Genomic DNA, 24299 nt, shown 5'->3' with positions numbered 1-24299 from the left:
TGACTCCCAATTCTTCTGTTATAAGATGCTGGATGCTTCAGAATGATTGAACTCAGTGGCGGAGCTTCATGCTCCGGCACTGGGGGCGGAGAGCAGGCTGGGGCAGGGCTGGCGCACATCCCGGGGGCGAGGCACACCACCCAAAGGAGCAAGGCGCACATTCTGGGGGCACACGCATCCTGGGGGCAGGGCTTGCCGCCTGCGGGGGCGGGGTACCCAGCGTAGGTGGGGGGGCAGCCGTAATGGAACCCCACCGGGATTGCGCTGCCGGGGGCGGTGCGCTCCCCCCCCCCCGCCCCCTCTTCCTTCGCCAGTGATCGAACTTCTATTAACATGAAGGGCGGGAAATTCTTTTTATATATTTTGAAAAACCCCAGAAAACATCCAGCTGTTTCACATTCACATTGCATAAAAGAGGAGTACGGATTAATGCTGTGTTACAGCCTTTGCCAACTTGGTGCCCTCCCAATGTTTTGGACCGCAACATCCATCAGTCGCAGCCAAAATGTCTGTAACGGCTTAAGCTCTGGGAGTTCTACCTGAAAATGTTTAGAGGGTGTCGGATTGTTGAAGGCTTAAAACAAGGTGGCATAACTTTGAATACTATCTACAGGATCTGCCCAGTCTCAAAAAATGCAAAGGAAGGAAGCGTTTAGAAGAAGGGATGTCTTGTTCCTGATGGCATCATATTTAGGGGCAGTGGGAGGGGGGAGATTTGCTCCCTGGTATATTAATTCCAGCCTCCAGAGGTCTCCAGGGCAACTCTGGTAATACTGCCAAAGATCTGAATGCCTCCCTCCCTCCTTCTCTTGCTGAGCTGTTCTCCACCCATTCTATTATTTTCTTCCTCCTCTTTTTTTAAAAAAAAAATCAGAACATGCTGACTCGTTATTATTGATTGATTATTCTGCTGACTGCAAAGCACCATTCCCTTCCTTGTTAATGCAAAACTACCTCATTTTTCATACTTCATAAATTAATATATTACTCTTGCTGAAACAGTAGAGGAGAAAGTTATGTTTCTGGGAAAGGGTATAGGGTTGTCGTCCCCCCCCCCCATAAAAAAACCCTCACTGGTCACAGATGTCTCTTTCTACTGTGGACCAGGCAACAGAGTCCAGGTGACATTTTCAAAGTCAGATTTATAAACCTCCAGGATTCACTGAGGAGGACTCTGTGCACTACATGATATCTACCTGCTATGTGCTTTACTGCCCACATGGAGCTTCTAATTAGCAGATTTCCCAATTCATTTCTGTACATCCAGCCTCTTGGGCACATAGAGCACTGCCTTTATTCCACTGAATAAGGAATCCTTCTAAGGCATGCAACCTGCATAAAAGCATTATTGAACCATAGAACTACAAAGGAACTTAGGAATCTGCCTTGTATAAGCCCACGCAGGCCACACTTAAGGTCTTCAAGGGCCACAGGTTGCCCATATGTGTGCTAAAGGTTCAGATTTATTTAGGTGAGCTTCATGCATGAAATTGATCCACAATATTACCCAATAGTTCACTGAAATTAAGGAGACATAGATATATATTATCTTAGAGAAGCCACGGACCATGAATTAGATACGTGCTCAGATCACTAATGAGCATGCCGGAGAATGTATAACGCAAAGATTTTACAGCAATAATGGCTTGCAACTTAATGCTGTTGTGTTTTTTATTAATTATTTACTATTAATTCACATCTTGCATCCAAGTGCTTTAGTAATGTTAACAAATTTAATCTCTGAGGCTTCATTTAAAAAAATGATTCAAGCATTCATTAAAAATAGCATGATACTAAAAGCAAATGAAGAATACTAATAAGGACTCTTATTTTAAGAAGTTTAATAATTTACTAGCTCTGGGGTGCATGACATTGTCAATGCAAGGATCTCAGAAGAATACTATCAGAGGCTAGTAACTAGCAACACTCATGTTCAATGGGACAATGTCCAGCTGGGATGCTAGCAGGAAGACTGCACTCAGAGAAGACAAGTGATAAGAGAACAGAACATGGGGATTCAGTATCTTCAGTATCACCATTAGTGTTATTCATATGTTCAAAATCAGTCCCATTTCAACATTATGAACTTCATTTTATGCTACGCATATCCATGGAACACATTATTTTGAGAAGAAGAAGAGACAAGAGTGAAATTATCAGTTACCCCATTACTCTCTATCTTGCTACATATTTTCCATTAAAAATGGAGTCTGTGTCATGGCACTAAGAATCAACTTGAACAAGGATTAAGAGAAGGCAGTGTCTAATCAAGAAATTTGCATGTTTATTTAATTCCAAGGGTGGCTGCCTATGAAAAGGGGCAGACTATGGACCCCATGCAGAAGATGATTTGAACTATTGGATCCAACCTAGAGTTCCTGTTATTCCAGGTGATAAGAAAGCTGCTAGATGGGGGGTGGATGAATATTCCATTGGGGCTGGTTAGCCATAACTTGTTTATTGCAGCCCCAATGTTGAGAAGCCAAAGTGAATGCTACAAAGAGGATCAAAAGAGAAACAATAAATTAAATTAAGAAGAAGAAGAGGAGTTTGGATTTGATATCCCGCCTTATTGCTACCCGAAGGAGTCTCAAAGCAGCTAACATTCTCCTTTCCCTTCCTCCCCCACAACAAACACTCTGTGAGGTGAGTGGGACTGAGAGACTTCAAAGAAGTGTTACTAGCCCAAGGTCACCCAGCAGCTGCGTGTGGAGGAGCGGAGACGCGAACCCGGTTCACCAGATTACGAGTCTACCGCTCTTAACCACTACGTGGTTGTAGTGGTTACACGTGGTTGTAGCCAGCGTGGTGTAGTGGTTAAGAGCTGTAGTCACGTAATCTGGGGAACCGGGTTCGCGTCTCCGCTCCTCCACATGCAGCTGCTGGGTGACCTTGGGCTAGTCACACTTCTCTGAAGTCTCTCAGCCCCACTCACCTCACAGAGTGTTTGTTGTGGGGGAGGAAGGGGAAGGAGAATGTTAGCCGCTTTGAGACTCCTTAAAAGGGAGTGAAAGGCGGGATATCAAATCCAAACTCTTCTTCTTCTTCTTCTTCTACACCACACTGCTTGTAAATTATGCCATGCACAAGGTAACAGAAGCACCCAATGTTGTCTGAGGAAAGAAATTCATCCCTAGCCTCAATATTCCAGCTAATTTGAGCATGGATGCAAAATACACTTGTGGAATGTTAGCGTTCTTTAAGTCTTCCCCTGCTTCTATCCCATCTGATAAAATGTCATGTTCTCATCTCCAGTTGTGGACTTCTGCAATACCACAAAAAAGAAGAAACCATTAAAAGCTTCAAATAAACTAATTTCTGTCTCTGGAAGTAATCCCTAGAATCTATCACTAGCACCCCTGCATCACAAACACTATGCAGTATGTTTGCAGGCATACGCCCTCCAGATGTTTTGGGACTACAACTCCCACCATCCCTGACCACTGGTCCTCTTAGTTAGGGATGATGGGGGTTGTAGTCCCAAAACATCTGGAGGGCTGAGTTTGCCTATGCCTGGTTTAGGGCCTCAAGTACTTCTATTGAAAGGTAGCTTCTTCTTTTTTACACAGGCTTTTTGTCATTTAAACAGCCAAAAGAAGGGAAAAGACATCACCAACGAAAGAGGTCAAAAATGGACAAGGATTTGAGAGGGGGAGAGGGAGAAAGAATGCTAATTTATATTTACAAATAATTCCTGTAATTTCAACAAAAAGATAGTATATTTCAGGGGCGCAGCCCCTAGGGGCTGGGCTCCCCCACAATGTCCCAAAAGCACAGGGTCGAAGCATAGACTTGAGTGTGGCATGCCTCCAGCACCAGGCTCCTTCTCCTCCTCCTCCTCCTCCTCCTCCTCCTCCTGCCATGGAGGGGAAGGAGGGTTGAAGCAGACTCCTGTCGGTGGTGGCACCAAGAAGAGGTGGAGAAGGAGCCACTGGCCATTGAGCCATTCAGCCACTGCATTTGTTTCCGCCCTCAGCTCCTCCTGGTGTCCTGACGACGGGGCATCGCAACATCATGTGTGCAATGTTGTCCCCCGAATCTCCCTTGCAAGCCGGCTATATTTTATCATAATGGGGAAGACTGTGACCAGGTGACCTATATGCCTGCTGTGTCTAGGATCCATTGCTGCTGGGCAATATCAAGATCTCTGTTCTATCTTCTCGTGGTTATTTATCTTGAAACTGGACTTCTTCAAAAATAGGACCGTCCTCTACAAAGCAAGGCATATGGTCAGCCTTGCAATCCCTGATTACTATCTGTCTTGGGAGCTGCAACTTCCTCTGCATAGTGTGAAGGCCTTAGCTAGAGCAACATGGGCTCCTCTGCTTACATGTCTGGGATTTATTTTGCCATAATAGTAACAGCCATTTTCCCTTCCAAATTCCCCCATAAAACTAATCTAAGTACATTGTATTAAAAACTAGAAAGCTACTTTATGATTTTTTTACATAGATTTTATTGATACATCAGAACAACAACAAAACAGAAAAACAAAAGAAAACAAAAACAATATACAGCAATAAAAATGAATTAAAAATTAGATAATGACAATAAAAGTTACAACCAACGAAACTTAAACATTGACAGCACATAAATATAAATAACATAAAGTTTTGACTTCCTAGTTTATGATTTTTGAATTTGTTCATATTCAACTAGCAACTTGATCCTGGCATATAAATGCACGCATAATAGGAAGAAAAATATTAAGGGCAGAAGACTGTTTTAAAAGCAGACAAATGGGGAGAAGTAACTTAGAAATGGGGTTTGATGCCAGATATATTGAAAGAACTGCAAATTCTAAATAAGAGCAAACACCTATCATAGTAGCAACTTCTTTAAAATGTGGTAGCCTAGTAAGGTTTATCAGTTACTACTAACTGACTGTATGTGACCCTCACCTTTTCAGTGTTCCTAAAATCTGATTACCAGAAACTAGATATACAATGCAGCAAAATTTATGTGTATCTGTTTTTTATGTGGGATGTTTCTTGTATAGCCCTATAAAGCTAAATATTATGGCTGTACCAAATATTTACAGGTAAATGTTTTTGGCATGAAAATTGAGCTTTAATGGATACCAAATTGCCCCTGAACCCTCCCCCTTCATCACCTCTTTCATTGCTATTAAGCTGCTGTTTACTGCCAGCCAGATTAAACGCTGTTGGAAAAGCTTTTTAAAAAACAAACAGACATTAACCCTGCCAATCAAGGATTGTATAGCAAAATGATTTCACAATGCCATGCAACACAACATAGTCAATCAGAAGACTGAAGCTAAAGCTTTCCAATCATGAAAATGGTGTCTGCCAAAGACAAGGATCTCAGGAGATATCTAGGTAGGGTTTAGTGGAACAGCAAATGGGATTTCTCTCTACTTCCCTGCTCCCTGTTTCTTTCTATGGCCTGCTGGTATTGCCCTGTAACACACAGGCACTAATTATGCCCACACAACATGTTTCTCCTTCCTTCAGTTAAAATATACACATTTGACCAGGAGAATTCAAACCCTGGAAAATGCATACAAATGGGCATACTACACATCACTGACTTCAATCACATATACAGTGGTACCTCAGAAGTCAAATGGAATCCGTTCTGGAAGTCCGTTCGACTTCCAAAACATTTGGAAACCAAGTCACAGCTTCCAATTGACTGCAGGAGCAGAAGCCATGTCAGATGTTCGCAAACCGGAACAGTCACTTCCGGGTTTGCGGCGTTTGAGAGCCAAAATGTTCAACTTGCAAGGCGTTCGGCATCCAAGGTATGACTGTACTGGGTTTTGTTCATAGACACTGTTTTGAGCATTTCTGTCTTACTCCTCCAATGGAGAGAATACAAGTTCTCAATATCATTCACTGTGATACCTAGGAATCCCTTTCCAACAGCATCTATGAAACCTTTCCCAGCAGAAGCAGGACGATATGGTTAAATAACACCCGTCCCCACTGCCCACAGAGCACAGTACATCTTAGAGGAGCTTTCTAAAGTAGCAGACAGGATTGAGGAGGCTTCAATTCAATTCAAAGCTCAGGTAATATAGCTGTCCATTAGTGTGAGCTGAACAGTTAACCGTTTCACAGTAAATGTATTTTGCTGAGCCTAAGGAAAAGATTGGAAATAAAATGCAGGAGAAAAACAGTTCTATTATTCCTTCCCTTTGGCTCTAATTCAGCCTGTGCTGGAGTGATGGTTTGCTCCCTTTATTATAAATACGCTCTCTTCCACATCAGAATAATGCATCTCAGTTTGGAGCACATGCCATTCAAAAGAGTGTCAGTGTGATAAGGATGAAAAGGGCCCAGAGAAACCTTCCATCTGCTAAATGGATTGAGGACTCCCCAGAACTCAGGTTCCCTCCCCGCCACTTGTTCGGGATGCAATACCAAGACACTAAACATATTATAAATGAAAAATGGACATGCCACTGGTGGGCAGCAGTTCGTCTCACTTGGCACAAGTGAGTGCCAAATATGCTCAGAAAACTGCAGCCTCATCACACTATTGCCCAGCTGGAACAATCAAACAAAACAAAACAAAAACTTCCAGCAGTATTTTAGCTGTGACGGAGCAGAAGATTTTAAAAATGACAAAGAGTAACATTGGATACAACCCTCAGACTCAAGACCACCAGTGCTTCCCAGAGGTACTCAAGGGTATGCAGTACCGGCACAGTTTTCCCTAGAAGAAAAGCACTGAAGAAGTTGTGTTTGCACAGTTCTCATGGCTGATATCCATACTGATGCTCCTAGCTCTATGCTGTAGCAAACAATCAGAAGCATACCTTTAAGAGACCAGAGACCCTGCCCACAACACCTACATTGCAGGACTAGCATTTATCCCTTTCTATTGGATGAATGGGAAGGAGCACTGTGTGAAGATGATGCCAGTGCATGTAGACCGTGATAACTAGATATGTTTCCTGAGTAACCTGATGGCACAAATAATTAATTATATGGCACATTCAAGGGCCATAGAAGTGAGCTGCGTATTATGACTAATCTGTTTGATGGAGGAAAACTTCCAATTATTATCCAATTTTTATGGGGTGGGGGACCACTGTGTTGCTTCAGACATTGCCTATCAACTCCTGAGTTAGAAGGAGGATCCATTGTTAATACACGGATCTCTAAAGGTAAAGGACCCCTGGACGGTTAAGTCCAGTCAAAGGTGACTATGCAATTGTGGCACTCATCTTGCTTTCAGGCCAAGGGAGCCAGCATTTGTCCACAGACAGCTTTCCTGGTCATGTGGCCAGCATGACTAAACCGCTGCTGGCACAATGGAACACCGTGATGGAAACCAGAGCGCATGGAAACACCATTTACCTTCCCGCCGCAGCTGTACCTATTTATCTACTTGCACTGGTGTGCTTTCGAACTGCTAGGTTGGCAGGAGCTGGGACAGAGCAACAGAAGCTCACCCTGTTGTGGGGATTCGAACCACCAACCTTCTGATCAGCAAGCCCAAGAGGCTCAGTGGTTTAGACCATAGCGCCACCCGCATCCCTACATGGATCTCTACCCTCAGCTAGGCTGGTTCACACAATAACTCCTGGTTAGCCCTCTCACCCCCACTCTGGGGAAAGCCCAGAAATTATACTTCCTATGTTAATGGGCACATCAACACCACACATTTAAAGAACATTTGACATATGGCTCCCCGCCCCCCAAAGGAACCTGGGAAGTATAACAGTTTAAGGATCGTGGGAACCTTTACTCATTTACTGCTCATTATGCAGCCCCACCCTCCTCCACCATCAGAACCAGAAGTGCTCCTCAGAGCTGCTGGGCTCTAAGCAGCTAATATACACAGAACAGGGCAGGTTGGGAAGAGGGCAATTGCCAAATGCCACACAATGAGTATTGCGGCACAGAAGCTGTGAGCTAGCGCTTTGCCCACTAGACTACATTGGCTCTCAGAAGCCTTCTGATATCTGTCTGCCCCTACCTGGAAAATAATGGCAGGCATGGTTGCTATTAGCTGGCTGATTATTCATGGTCTGCAGAAAGTCAGTTTATGATAGACACCTCTCCTTCTGAAACTTGTAAAAAGATCCCTGAGTCTCAATCTATCCTGTAGTTTAGATCAAGCTACAATAACTCATATGAAGTAGAGTTATACCAGATGCCGCTTTGCTTGGCTTCTCATGCAAATCATCAGTCAGCAGTATGTCCGTGAAATGAAAAACGTGCCTCAGAATATGCTTTCCTGATTAGAGCTCCTTAACAGGGAAATCTCAGAGTAACAGGCTCTCAGGCTCCCTGTTATAAATGGGAATTATAATTGTGCAGGAGACCTCGAGCCACGTAGCAGTTTCCATGCATCAGGAAGCTTCCAGAGCAGCTCAGAACTGTAATGCCTTGGCAATAATTAAGCACAGATTCTCTGGAGTCAAAAATCAAAGGGTTCTGCCACTTGATCCATAAATATAAAAAGCCAAAAGCCTGCAACAGTTACACAGGCACAGGCTTGCATTTCAGGCAATGTAAGCCCAGAATTGTCGTACACAGATGTTGGGATGTTTATTTCTTCAGGTGGAGGAAATTTCTGGACACAGGTAGTTCCTATAGAGGTGGAAAGTTTAAGGAATGTGTGCATTTTCTGCCAAAAAAAAAAGTTTCCAGTTATGATTTAGTTGAGATTCCGTTGGGGTCCCTTCCAACTTTACAGTTCTATGATTCTATCACTTGCACTCATATCAATGGGACTTCCTTATGTACAACTCTCACAGGATTGGGAATAACAGACTCCATGGCATTGCTATTGAGCCTGTTCTGTCTGTAGCAATTGTGAGCACGTACAAGCCAGGCTGTTGGGGTGGAACATCCCAGGGGGCTCTGCTGCAACAGAAGCTTTGCTACAAGTTTCCTCCTTCCCCACTATAACTTGTTTAATACATTTCACGTGCTGGCATTATTGTGCTAAGTGACTTCCAATTCTACATCTCTAGCTACTGGCTACTGACATGGGGGCAGGGGACACTGAGTGCAATGGCATCAGGAACATTAAGCGAACATGGGAAAGTGAAATTTGACCATAGTCTGCCATGTTCCACAGCTGACCCATGTTTCCTCTTGGATAAGGGCATATATATTGATGCAGAAAGATTCTCACCTTAACTCACAGTAGGACCAACCCTAGGGACCACATTAGGTCTCTTCGTCTCTTCAGATAACTGTTACTAGGCAAAACTGTGCAAGTCCCTTCCAATCAAATGTTCCTCTATTTTATAACTTGATGGAGGTCATACCTAAGTGCTTGTGATGCATTTTAATAGAAAAAAGAGAAAGCCTGTGACAATAAGCAAAGAGTCATACAGAACTACTGTTCAGATTTTTGCTGAACAGTAATTACATTTTTAGGCTGTAGACTGGTTATTTCACCAAAAGAAGCTAAAACCATATTCAATGAGGAAAACCAATGATTCACCATATCTAGTCTATTGTTCCTGACAGTAGTAGCTATTATAAGGGACACACAACACTTAAACAGTGAGTCATGCTAGCTTTCCTCTAAAGGCAGGCTTGTAAGGATAAAGGAGAGGAATCCAGATAATTAAGGTAGTGGGGTGGAGACGACCAAAGAAACATTTCTTTTGTAAAAATTAAGAGCTCAGATCATTGTGCTTTATGATCTCATTGAGCTCCGGGCTTTGCTTTTGACCAGGGTCCATGACACTTATGGAACTGGCATTCCAATGGCTGCATGATTGTTATTTCGCAGCTGAACAGAGGCATTTGAGAAACCTGATAGGTACCGTATTTTTCGCTCTATAACACGCACCCGACCATAACACGCACGTAGTTTTCAGAGGAGGAAAATCCGTAGGCATGCCACCCGTAGGCATTCCCTCCATAACACGCACAGACATTTCCCCTTACTTTCTAGGAGGAAAAAAGTGAGTGTTATGGTGCAAAAAATACGGTAATTCCCAACGTAGTCCTGCAGGACAGCTGAGAAGCAATTATCCTTCTGTCTGGTAAATCAATTGGGAAAGGAGAGATGTAGCACTTTTCTCTTGTTCTTGCTAACTATTACTTCTTTACTCCTACTTTGAGAACCAAGGAGCAAAGCATGTCAGCCACAACCCTGCAGCAATCAGGAGCTGGGGGGGCTTTCGTACCCAAAGGGAATCCAGGAAGATTCGAGCCTGATGGCAAACTAATACACAACATTAAGAAATAAACAGCATAGTTCCTTCAGCTCAAAGATCAATGAGATAAGCACCAGGTTATGCATGAGCTACTGTCTGAAAAGATCTGATACCTGCACCCACAGAACTGAGGCTAAGTGTGGTCAGCATCAGTTATTCTTTGGAGGAGGCAGAGAAGAAGGCAGACCTGGACTGAATTTCTACAAATTCTAGCAGGTGGCTAGAACTGCCAAACCTGACTATACCACCAATCCAGTCAACCAGCACACAGGGTTCTGCATGGGGTGTCATAGGTGCTAGAAGTGGCAATTTGGCTATGAAAATTGCTTTTGCACATGGCCCTCACTAGATTGGAGGCATGGTTCTTTTTAATATAGAATGAAGAGTGGATTTACTTTAGCTGCACAGTGCCCAAATTATAGCAGATAGTACTACATTACTTTCATCAACACACATTGAGCTGATCTGGTCAGCGGCGGAGCAAGCCGATTGGGCACCTGGGACGGTGCAGGTGCCCTGCGCCCAGAGGTGGGGCCAGCCAGGGCAGGACGCTCCATGGGGCCTCTGAGGAGTCTGCCTGCCTCCTCCCACTCAGCTGCCCTACAGATGGGGGGGGAGGCAGCAAGTGGACCGTTTGGGGCAGCACAGAGCCTGCAGGCTCCCAAGCCACCACATCACTCCCAGGAGAGACGCGTGGCTCAGGCGTGCTGCAGGCCCACCATTTTGTCACCCCCCTCAGTGGTGGACCGCCCCCACCGCACCCCCTTGCTCTGCCCCTGAATCTGGTTGCTTCAGCATTGGGGCAGTAGGTGGGGTATAGTCTCATCTCTCCTCACCCCCTCAGCAGGAGAACAATGGCTGTGAACAGGACAAGAAATATGTAAAACAGTGGAAGGTGTGTGGAGTGGAGGAGCTTAATTTAAAAAAAAAAAAACACTCTTCCCGAAATGGTAACTTATGCATGAGAACTGAATCTTGTGAAAATTCATTATCACATGTCTTTAAATCAGCTATCAGATCATATTTCTTGCCTATAACTCAAAATCAGTGAAGCAGTGGGTAGCACCATATGCTGATCTCCAGTGACTTTCCTCTATGTCAGCCTTAACCGGGCGCTCTCCAGCTGTTGCTGGACTTGTTGTTGTTGTTTAGTCGTTTAGTCGTGTCCGACTCTTCGTGACCCCATGGACCAGAGCACGCCAGGCACTTCTGTCGAGATGGTTGGACAGTGTTCTTGAAGCTACAAACATGAGTCTGACCAAACTGCGGGAGGCAGTGGAAGATAGAACAAGGTTAAATACCAACAGGGCAAGAATGTAGAACAGCTCACACTAAGGTCAGATCCACACCATACGTTTAAAGCACATCAACACACATTTAGATCACACAACTTCTCCCAAATAATCATGGGAACTGTAGTTCATCACAGATACAATTTGCAGTACCCTTAGCAAACTGCAGTTCCTGTGATTCTTTGGGACACGCCATGTGCTTTATAAGTGTTGGATGTGTTTTAAGTATATGGTGTCCACCTGCCGTTTAAACAGTTTGCTGGGGAAACATTTTTTAATAATAACACTAAAAAAGCCAAATGGGCAGTATTGTTGTTGTTTAGTCATTTAGTCATGTCTGACTCTTCGTGACCCCATGGACCAGAGCATGCCAAGCACTCCTGTCTTCCACTGCCTCCCGCAGTTTGGTCAAACTCATGCTGGTAGCTTCGAGAACACTGTCCAACCATCTCGTTCTTGGTCATCCCCTTCTCCTTGTGCCCTCCATCTTTCCCAACATCAGGGTCTTTTCCAGGGAGTCTTCTCTTCTCATGAGGTGGCCAAAGTATTGGAGCCTCAGCTTCACGATCTGTCCTTCCAGGGCTGATTTCCTTAAGAATGGATAGGTTTGATCTTCTTGCAGTCCACTGGACTCTCAAGAGTCTCCTCCAGCACCATAATTCAAAAGCATCAATTCTTCGGCGATCGACCTTCATTGCAATATTTATTTATTAAAAATGCTTGTAAGGTGTTCCTCAGTTTCAGACTATGGACTCCACATTCTGAGCGATGCTTTAATACTTCTCACTATATTGAGCTCTTCAGTGGATGAAGATGCCAAAATTAATTAGCCTAATGAGCAAATGAATACAATTATGGCCATCTTCTATGAAAATTAAATCGAACAGATGTCTGTAGTAAAACTCAGGAGGAAAAAATAACTCAGAGGGGAGAGGTGGAAGTGATGGCTTCCATTCTTAAACCACTTATTCTTACAATATCTTTCCAGTTCTTTTGGACAATGAATTCCATGGAATAGCTGGGATTGTGTATGAAAGCCAAAGTTTAAAACTCAACCATTAATGTGCACAAATCCAATTACAGTGGTATCTCGGGTTAAGTACTTAATTCGTTCTGGAGGTCCGTTCTTAACCTGAAACTGTTCTTAACCTGAAGCACCACTTTAGCTAATGGGGCCTCCTGCTGCCGCCGTGCCACCAGAGCACTATTTCTGTTCTCGTCCTGAAGCAAAGTTCTTAACCTGAAGCACTATTTCTGGGTTAGCGGAGTCTGTAACCTGAAGCGTATGTAACCCGAGGTACCACTCTACAATATAAGGTGAAGTGGGATGAAGATTCACTGACATGCTCAGTCTGGAGTGATCAGTTTCCGGGGCCAATTCAAAATGTTGGTTTTGACCTATAAAGCCTTAAACGGCTTAGGACCACATTACCACAAGGACCATCTCTCCCCATATAAACTGACCCAGACTCTGCAATCATCATCTGATATATATCTGCATCACCTAAGTATATCTGCTCATCCCTGAATTTTCTTCAAGGAATGTTGAAGAATGGTGACACCACCTCCTGCTGCCTCCTAATATTGAGGAGGACTTATCCCATATTTTTCTCTTCTTGTCCTTTTCATTGAAAATCCCTTATTATTCAAACCAATATTAACCAATATTAGCAGCAGTATTATCCGGTGGAATGTTAAAAATGCAAAATTAGTTGCTACAAATATCATGAGATCTGATCAAACAGTAATTTAGGTAGCACTGAGCCAATGCTTAAGGAATTCTGACGAAAGTCTACATGCACACTGGAAGTCTGAGCAACAATGAATAGAGTTTCCATTACTAGAATGAATGTTGCTTCTTAAAATAAATTGGAAGGCAGATAGGAAAATGACGTGTGAATTGCTATTATTTCTGCACTGAAGAGGTGTTAATACCTGGAATTTTTCTTTTAACATCTCTTAACACTTGTGTACAATTTATGAGGCTAATAAATCCAGTAACTTAAATAATTGGCTAGATTTGAAGCATATGTCTTGTGTTGGGAGATTTTATTAATGAAGTATTACCAATGCTCCCTGGCTCATTAAGCAGCCATATTGTGAACTCTATTTCCCAAGGTTCCTCGGCTGGAATGGTCAGTTCTGAGTACACCCAGAAGAATTCTAGAGAGTCCATACTTTGAGACTTAGGCAACCATCCCTGCTAAAGCCCCAAAGTGGATGGACTAGGAATCTAAATAGATTTATATATGGAATTATTTGCATTGTTGTACATGTCTATTTATGTGCTGGTTACTTTAGGATACCTGAAGTCGGGAGAAGAGTCGGTGGAAGAAGATTGGAAGAAATTCAAAGACTATCTACAGAATTATTGTAAAATTAATGAATGTTAGAATGATGTTGGATAGAAATTAAGTGGTTTCCAGCTGTAATGCTTTAAGGGATTATGAAAAATGGGTTGTTAATAGGTAAAAATTTAACGTTACTATTTTAAGACTAAAGATTAGGATAAATAAAGAGGGTAAGGATTTACTGAACCAACAAATTGAACTGGAATACAAAAAAGGGAGGTATGAGGAGGTCCGGGAAACAAGCTAAAGGAGAACAAGTAATGGAAAATCTGTGTGTTTTTAATTATTTTTATTTTGTATTTTTGTTATTTTTTTCATTTTTATTGTAATACTTTAAAAAAGCTTAATAAATATCTTATAAAAAAAAATAGGATACCTGAAGTCTACATGTGTATGATATTAAAATTATTTATTTATTTATACATACCCCGCCCATCTGGCTGGGTTTCCCCAGCCACTCTGGGCGGCTTCCAACCAAATATTAAAAACACAATACAAAATTAAACATTAAAAACTTCCCTAAACAGGGCTGCCTTCAGATGTCTTTTAAAAGTAAGATAGTTGCTTATTTCCTTGACATCTGATGGGAGGTGTTCCACAGGGCAGGTGCCACCACCGAGAAGGCCCTCTGCCTGGTTCCCTGTAACCTCACTTCTCTCAGTGAGGGAACCGCCAGAAGGCCCTCAGAGCTGGACCTCAGTGTCTGGGCTGAACGATGGGGGTGGAGATGCTCCTTCAGGTATACAGGACCGAGGCTGTTTAGGGCTTTAAAGGTCAGCAGCAACACTTTGAATAGTGCATTGAATAATGCATATAACTGGGACCCCAACAATAATACATGAGGATTCTTAGTAATTTTAGCAGAGCTAGTAAGAAATGAGTAGCTTTATGCTGAGGTGAAGCATAGTTAGAATTAGGGTGGTGGAACAGTGTTGATAAGTTTCATATGGATTTTTTTTAAGAAAAATCTATCCCTACCATAGTGTGACCAGATGAAAAGAAGACAAGGTTCTTGCACAGTTCATAGTTTTATAGAAAATTGTGTGTGAGTATAAAATTATATATGGTACATGAAAAGTGGATAAAGAAAACTTTTTCTTCTTTTCTCATAACACTAAAACTTTTGGACATCCATTAAAGTTGAATGCTAGGAGAACATACAAAAAAAATTACTTCTTCATACTGTTTTCTTGTATTCTTGGATTTGAGAATTTCAATGGGCACATAAGAAATATATATACCTGCTCAACAGAACTATTAAAGGTGCAAGAGTGCTGTCATCTTTTCCACCCCCAACCACTTCTATCACTTGGCAGAGTAAGTTTGCAAAAAGGTGAAGGATTAGCAGTGAGGAATGCGATCAGGAAGCAATGGGTGCTGCTTTGGGGAAAGTCATTACATTCTGAATCTTGGGGTGCCTGGGTTTGTGGATTCTGAGAAAACATGCTGATAGCATGTGGACACAAAAGCTATCCTAGTCTATCATATGAAACAGAAGCTGATGTGATTTGATTTCAGAACACTGAGCAGGTCACAATGACTGATGAGTACTCAGCCCGAGAAATTTAAAAAGAAAAGATTCCCTGTAGATGTGACAGGACAAAACTGTAGCTATGGCGATGCGCCTGCCTTAAGATACCTGGCAGAAAAATAAACATCAGTCCTGAACCTGGTGACCTGACAACAGATGGAAAAAATAATAGTAAAAATACTAACGGCAAAATGCACATTCAGACTGATATATAGCAGGTGACCAAAACGGCACTTTGAAAAAGATCAAATGTAATAGTTCCAAAGATTTCCCCTTACACAGCTCTGATGCTGCCATTTAGTTATCTACTATGGCAATCTGTCTCTGACAGCACACAAGAGATAACGGCATCTGTTCCCTTCCCACAAAGTGAATCAACATGATGATTACTTTAGTTTAAAAAAAAAAAATTATAACAAATGACCCTGGATTCTCTCTGCAGGAGCACAGAGAACATCACATGGAAAACAGTGACATCACTCTGGTTGCTACACACTCCAAGCAAACGCTTAGTGTTTTCTATTTGCCTCACGCTCTATGCATATCCTTATTAGTGACTTTGAACTCTTGGCTTTTTGTATATTGTTCAAACCCCAGCTGTGAATGCTAAAATTTGCTAAACTTAAAAGGTAGCAAATAGAACCAAGGGCTGAAAGGAAGCAACAGAAACCGAGTTCAGCTCTTGTACTTCTGATACTCCATGAAGCCTCTAATCTTTTGTGCAAACCACAAGCTAGAAAACAATTGCAGGCTTGGGTTGTATCCAACTAAGACATGTTCAAAGTTGACCCCTTGACATTAATGAACATAAGTGATGTCCGTTTATTTCAAAGGGCCTACTATGGGTAGGAGTACCCTGTTCTTAATGGAGTCATACTGGGTTCAAACTAACATGAGGCCAAGTTGAAAAGTTATTTGCATAAAGAAGTAGACACATTGTCTGAAGAAACTGGAACACATGCTTTATAATTATAGCTTCAGACCATATTACAGGTAAGGCTTAAAATGGCAGATGCTTAAGTCAGTCTATACTCTATAGTATAAATGAGAAGTCGACATTATTCTCTGAATTTCTGTCCCCACAGAGGTTTATGTGGTATCACTTTTGTCACATGCTGAAGATGAACCTCTTGACCCCAGCCTTTCACATGCGCATGCACACATACAATTGTAAATTGTTTTCATTGATTTTTAATATTGAATTTTTAATCCTGTAACCCACCCTCCGATTTTATGGTGAAGGGTAAGAAATCCAATAAATAATAATATAAATAACAAGATAACAGAAATGCAAAAGACAAATCAAATCTTAACAACATTCACATGCAGAACTGTGTAAAAAAATAACCAATGTGCTTTTTAATGGCCCACATGAAACCTACCTTACAAATATTCCTATACTTAGAAGTACCTCCCATTCACAACAATGAAGCTTACTCACAAGTAAACTGGTAGAAGAACTGCAGCATTAGCAACAAATTAGTTTGTAGGGTATAAGCAAAAGGGTGCAAGTTAAAAGCTCATGCCAAAAGAAGAAGAAGAAAACAAGAATCTGATTTGCCAAAGCATTTCATGTTCTTGATATGGAGCTGGAATTCTCACCTGTGTGAGCAGAGCTTTTTCATTTATTTATTTTCCATACTTAGCTACCTGTTCAAAAATAGCTTCCTTACCTTTCTCTTATTAGTAGGACTGACGTAAAGGTAACTCAGCACTGTTTTCAGTCCCACCTTGTCGTTTAGCTTTTCATAAGTAGTCCCATAATCTGTGGACCTGGAATAAAGAGAAAATGCATTGAGTTACTCTTTAGGACTTTGGCAAAACTCCTGATCCATAAATGGAATGTTTGGCATCCAGCATCAATTGGGTGTTTTGTCAACAAGTTTGTGGCTGGTATTTTCTTTAATCAGTTACTCTTTTTCATGTATCTAAGCATAATGATAGCTAGTATCAAGACTGCATTACAAACTATTTATTTACCGTATATTGCTGAAAAGATACATTATTGTATTAGTTTGAATTTTCTCTTTGAAACTTTTTGTTCATTTAATATTGGTCGTCTTAGACACAGAATACTTAGACTGGTTAGGTCACTAGGCAGACCCTGTACAGTGAGTTTTCTTTGCGTAAACCAACTGATAAATGATAAGCTGATTCTGAATTTGCTTTAAAGTTTAGAAGCACATCGCTTCGCCCAAATAATACTGGGAACTGTCGTTTGTTAAGGGTCCTGGGCACTGCAGCTTTGTAAGGAGATAAACCACAGTTCCCATGATTGTTTTTAGTAAACTATGTGCTTAAAATGTGCTTCAAATGTATGGTATCTATGCAGCCTCAATGTAGTCTTTGGACTGCAAACAGAAAAACCTGAGCATAGGCTCATCCATTATCCCTGGTTGTGATGTCACTCAAGCAGGCTGCTTCCTCTCCCCCATATTCCCAATTTAGCAGGTGTCATAGGCACTTCAAGCAAGCCCCATATTGTAGGATGCTATGATTCATGGTCTCTTTCCTGACACAAAAGGGGGAGGAATGTATGAATCTCATCAGTGCACATGTAAGCCTCCATGTGGAATATCTCATGTGTTCTTTGAGAAAATGGGGGCAGCTGTCCTCTTCTCAATTGCACATGGGAGACTGAACCAAGTCATATATTAACTGGGTTTAATATTTGGGCCTGTTGTTACCAACATCTTCTCACAGAAAAGTAGCCATTTTTACTGTCTTCGCTTTCCATACGATGTCAGATTTTACTGGATGTCGCTTTCGATATGGTCCTCACTTTTAAAAGTATGTCGTGGTAAAATTGTATGAATAACAACATGAGACTCACTACACACACAGCCATGTTCACTCACAGACACCTTCAGACAGCACATTCCTAAAGAGCAAGGACCATCACTTAAAACAAATATATGATATGCATCAAAGTTAAGATCGTGAAGCAAAGGGAAACATGAAGTCAGAGGTAGAGATAAATCTGAAGGCCAAAAGTGCCAGAGACCAAAATCATGCCCACAGATCAGTCAAATTGGTATCTCTAGTATATTAAGATTAAAGTAGCTGCCTCAGTGCCAGGCATTCCCCCCCCCCCCCTGTTTCTGGGAAGAGAGGTATTGGTTCCAATGCTAGCAAAGCCTGAAAGATACAGCAGATGATATGGAGGTGGCACTTGCAAGTGTAGATTACATCTCTAAGAGCTTCCTCCTTTATACCTTATCTCTTTTCCACCCTTCTTCTTTGAGAATACAAAGAGAAGTTTGCGCTTGTAAATAAATAAACAAATAAAGCTGTAAACATTGCAAATGCAACTTGAGGAATACCGTATTTTTTGCTCTATAAGACTCACTTTTTCCCTCCAAAAAAGTAAGGGGAAATGTGTGTGCGTCTTATGGAGTGAATACAGGCTGCGCAGCTATCCCAGAAGCCAGAACAGCAAGAGGGATCGCTGCGCAGTGATCCCTCTTGCTGTTCTGGCTTCTGAGATTCAGAATATTATTTTTTCTTGTTTTCCTCCTCCAAAAACTAGGTGCATCTTGTGGTCTGGTGTGTCTTATAGAGCGAAAAATACGGTATATGTTCTCAATATTCTACAGTGGAGGTTGGTCCATTAAGGGGGTCCATTGGGGCACTGCTGGTCATGGGCAAATCTGTTAATTTCAGCTTCTCACTATTTCAGTGTTACGTTCAGTTCTTTACATTTCCACAATCATTTGATTTTTTAAGATATTTTTTTTTAAAGTCCTCGTGAAAATTTGTCAACATTTTATTGTGAAAACACACATTTTTGCAAGGCAATTTATCCTAATATAAAGAGGTTTTGTATCTTACTTTCACTCATTTACGCACTTATACAAACACTTCACCCTAGTATATGCATTTTGCTGCACATTACTTGTCTGGAGAACTTCAATGGAAGATGGTTGTGTTTGTGATTGCATATTGTTTTGGAAGTGCAAATTTTGTTACAAGCGAACTAATTTAAAAGTGAGTCAAAATTCTTCACCATCCTTAGGCATGGCGCCACCAACCTCAGTCTGCCCTTGGGTTCCTGCATTCTTTCTTACAACCAGTCCAAGGCATGGCATTGAAAGTGAGCTTCCTCTTCCTTTGTCTCAGTGTTACCATTGAAGAATGAAAGCAGGAAGGAAGATGAGGACAAAGATGAGGATCACTTGTCTCTGACTTTCTTTGGCTCTGGCACCATCTACTGTTGGCTTCTCTGCCTTCCATCCTACCATTCCCAATGGGCACAAGCCACTACCACTCTTTTATTATCCAATATGGCAGGAAGCAAGAGGAATTATTGTAAAATACTTAGTTCACCAGAATTCCTGGATCACAAATGCCCCCCCCTTTTTTTGATAGGCACTGCCATCACAGATGTGTCGGTCAGCCATTAACAACAATTGACCAGTTTGCTCATTATGTTGATATATGACTGCATATTTCGGGAAGATCTGAGAGTGAACCAAAAGTGTAGCATCTGAAAAGGAAAGATTCTGGAGAATCTGTCATGGATGATTTATAGACAGATTACAGACTTCTGCTAGCTGAATTGTGGTTCAATATCTCTGTAATGTGTTTCTTAAAACCACTATACATCAGAATACTTGTTGGCATACTGTTTCACTACTTTCTGCTCCCATTTCTATGAGTTCCCAGATGACTCTACATTTCAGGGGTAACCGAAGAAGTGCCTTCCACATGTTGTGGGCCACAACAGCCCTCAGTTCCTTGCTCAATGGTCAGGCATGATAGGAACACTAGACCAAAACATCTGGAGGGTACCTGGTTAGCTACCCCTGCCATATTTGTTTCACTGTCCTTGTTGCACTGTAGCAGACAGCAAGCATTAATGTTAATTTCTTGCTGCATTAGGAACACATAATTTAGGTACACATTGCTTGTTCAGGGAAAAGAAAAAAAGTTACACCCACTCTTCTAAGTCATATTACAAGGTCAATTGATTGTGGGATCCATAAGATAGGAGGTATAAATCAATACCACTGACCAGCTCTGTGCTATCATGTCCTTTGCCAATTTCTGCAATTGGCTTTTAATCTTAAGATGGGCCAAGACAACTTGAGAAACCACAGATTTAAGAGCATTTGGTCAAGATCCAAAGCTCCTTCATATCTATCTTGGTACCAAGAGCAGGCTTATTGCTGACAAGTGACCTCCTCTTAAAGCAGGTCTTGGAATTAGAGTTCCCTGATGTATATAGCTGAATACTGGTAATGTTGGAGCAATTAAATGCACAGCAAGAGACATCCAGTACTTGCAGATTCATAGGGTCAGGCAGCTCTTAATGGATGAATATCCCCTAAATGCTTTGTAATGGAAATAGCATGAGCACTAATGTAACTCCTAACCTAACCCCACCAGCAGGCCTTAGGCTCGGAAGCATCCAAACTCCTATTGTCAAAGAGAAGAGGTATAGAAAGTCATTTAATAGTTGGGGTGCGGGTGTGGGTATGTGTGTGAGAGAGAGCCAATGAGTAGTAATGCTAATTTACAGTGCTAAACTGGAAAGGGTGGTGCATTTTGCAAAAAATAATAATGGGGGGAATCACATATATCCTTCCTGAAAAACTGACATAATGGATGTCCAAATGTCCAGAAAGCCTGTTAAATAGGGCAACAATGATTCCCCATTGAGAGTGAAGGCATCGATCATTGCCCTCACTCGGATTTGACTTTCCAATACATCATCATCTAGGGATCAATGGAAAATTAAACAAATATATACCCCATTCATTTTACATTTATTTTATCATAAAGTGAATATGAAAACAAAAATGAATATGAAAAACAATGGCGGGTGCATTAGTTTTAATGTGTCACACTAGCTTTGAGTTTTGCCCTTCCTTTTGTTCAGGCTACCTGAAATTGGAAACCATGATGTCACAAGTGAGAAATACCATTCCTGCTAATTTCATTATCCAATAAAGTGATCCTGCTAGTGCAAGGATTTCCACTTGCACAAGAGAATTTCCCCTCCCATCCTCCAGACCCTCCCCAAATCTGCTACAGAAGGTTGGAGCTGCAACACCAAAAATGATTGTCCACAAAAAAAAAAAATAGTCCATGCCTACTTATTCCAATATGTTTTCAAACAAATAATATAATAATCAGTTAATGACTGGATATTTTCTATTTCCCCAGCAATTATGTTTACTTCTGAAAATACGCCATACTTACAGGCTTGTTATCCACTAATGGTCCTCATTCTTTACCCATTTATTCATAATTTTTCTCACTCTTTTAAGGAAAAGGTAGAGGGGAAGTCTGGCTCTTAGTAACTTTAATCGGACATAGATCTTTTCTACTGGAATATTGGCCAACTCCAGCCTTACAAAAATGGCCTGTGGGGACCTAGAGAAAAACCTAACACTTCCACTATCCTCTTTCATCTTAGCATCTTGCAATATTTAACAAGTACTTTTTACAATGCAGAAATGGAAATATAAGCAAACCTGATGCACAGACTGGGTTTCAGTATTTATTTTTATCATTGCATTCATTTGTTGCTTTCAAAAACTAAGAAGAAGTTTCTAACAACGTAACAGATACATCTTCAGCCCCCAAACTCCTTAGACACTTTGATTAGTTAGGGACTTGATATTAATTATGATCATATTAATTCTGTCTGCATCACACCCCATCATGCTACTACTGTTTTCTCCAGGTATCAAACGTTTTTTAAAAAAAGAAATGCAAAGGGAATAAACTACAAGTGAATAGAATTGTGAAAGATTTCAACACATGTTTCTAAAGGCCACAGAGATATGTGTGTATCATTCCTATATCACAAAATAGTTTTAGAAAAAGGCTAACAGCTCAAATAGGTGGCTGGGTGGCTGACCTATTTCCACAGTAAAATTAGGAGCAGTTATTCTGGCCAGGCAATAGTGCTTAAAATTTCCACTTTCTGGTATACAGTTGGTCCTCTCTCATTCTCACCACACACCCCAAATGCTTCCAAACTTTGATGAAATGCTGTTTTACTGTTTTTATTATTTCTAAGGTAAATTCTAATACTTACCTAAACCTTTTAAGTCTTTTGAGGAAAGGTTGAAGGGGTTGGATAGGCTTAGCCAAGAAGTAATATAACCATCTCCAAGCATTTGAAGAGTTGTCACATAGATGAGGGAGCAAATCTGTTTTTTGTTGCTCCAGAGGATAGGATGTGATTGAATGGGTTCAAATTACAAGTGAAAGTATTTGGATTAAATGTTAGCAAGAATGCCCTGAACGTGCAAGCTGCTCAACAATGGAGCAGACCACTTTGGAAGCTGGCGGACACTCCTTTGTTTGAGGTTTTTAAGCTGAAGGTAGATGGCCACCTATGAGAGATGCTGCAGTAGGGAATTCTCTGCACCCATGGGGGTAGGGCTGGGACCCTACAACTCTATGGTTCTCTTTTATGAAAATAAAAGAAATAGAGACTAGGTATCAGTAAAGGCTTCTTATTAATAAATGGCTATAGGAGATACTAATCCAAAACAGCCCTTGAATGGAAATGCAAAAAATAAAAAAATAGAAATAGAAAACCCGCATGCACACAACCTAGAGCTGAATGTATAAGCTTGATTAAAAAGTACAGGAAAAAGGGTTTGAACCTGTGTGGGAATTGCACACATTTTAAAAAGTGACACAGGAGACCTTTGTAAAAACAAATAAATCAAGCTTGCCCTTAATTATAATGGCACCCAATTCTTCCAAACCCCTATCAGGAAATGAGCACTTACAAATTAAAACACAGTAAACTTTCTCCCCGGTACCTCGTAGCGATGAAATTGCAAGAGGCAGGAAAATTTCCAGTTTGATTCAGCTGCCCTTACAGGCTATGAAACAGTTAAACCACAATGCACCAGTCCAGTCCGTCCCAAATCCATTAGAGACTGGCTCACATATGGTTTACACATGCGAAAGGCTGGGCTGGATGAATCCCAAGCCGGAATTAAGATCACCGGAAGAAATATCAACAACCTCAGATATGCAGATGACACAACCTTGATGGCAGAAAGTGAGGAGGAATTAAAGAAACTTTAAATGAGGGTGAAAGAGGAGAGTGCAAAATATGGTCTGAAGCTCAACATCAAAAGAACGAAGATCATGGCCACTGGGCCCATCACCTCCTGGCAAATAGAAGGGGAAGAAATGGAGGCAGTGAGAGATTTTACTTTCTTGGCCTCCATGATCACTGCAGATGGTGACAGCAGTCACAAAATTAAAAGACACCTGCTCCTTGGGAGAAAGGCGATGGCAAACCTAGACAACATCTTAAAAAGCAGAGACATCACCTTGCCAACAAAGGTCCTTATAGTAAAAGCCATGGTTTTCCCAGTAGTAATGTATGGAAGTGAGAGCTGGACCATAAAGAAGGCTGATCGCCAAAGAATTGATGCTTTTGAATTATGGTGCTGGAGGAGACTCTTGAGAGTCCCATGGACTGCAAGAAGATCAAACCTATCCATTCTGAAGGAAATCAGCCCTGAGTGCTCACTGGAAGGGCAGATTGTGAAGCTGAGGCGCCAATACTTTGGCCACCTCATGAGAAGAGAAGACTCCCTGGAAAAGACCCTGATGTTGGGAAAGATTGAGGGCACAAGGAGAAGGGGACAACAGAGGACGAGATGGTTGGACAGTGTTCTCGAAGCTACAAACATGAGTCTGACCAAATTGCGGGAGGCAGTGGAAGACAGGAGGGCCTGGCGTGCTCTGGTCCATGGGGTCACGAAGAGTCGGACAAGACTAAACGACTAAACAACAACAATGGTTTACACATAATGAACATTGTAGCAAAATCAGCACCTATGGAAGCCAAGGCTTATTCCTTTAATTGTAAGTGAAGGACTCCTCACATATCCTACAATAAAAGGGATATGAGTAGTAGCACCACCTTATACTGCAATCTTGCAAATGAAGAGGAAAGTGAGGAGAAAGAGTTAGGAATAAACAGG

At 41.6% G+C, this 24299-nt stretch overlaps 1 protein-coding gene across 1 annotated transcript in view; it reads right to left on the bottom strand.

Annotated features, from left to right (window-relative positions):
• Window positions 1-24299, bottom strand: part of SORCS3 (sortilin related VPS10 domain containing receptor 3) — a 445632-nt gene that overhangs the window by 224340 nt on the left and 196993 nt on the right. The window contains exon 3 of the mRNA XM_081005898.1: window positions 17004-17103. Within this exon, the coding sequence (XP_080862024.1) occupies window positions 17004-17103 (100 nt within the window). The remainder of the gene's footprint in view (window positions 1-17003; window positions 17104-24299) is intronic.

Source organism: Podarcis pityusensis, assembly GCF_964106645.2.
Source record: "Podarcis pityusensis genome assembly, chromosome: 5".
NCBI lineage: Eukaryota > Metazoa > Chordata > Lepidosauria > Squamata > Lacertidae > Podarcis > Podarcis pityusensis.
Note: the sequence above shows the minus strand (reverse complement) of the source record. Positions and strands in the feature narration are given on the sequence as shown.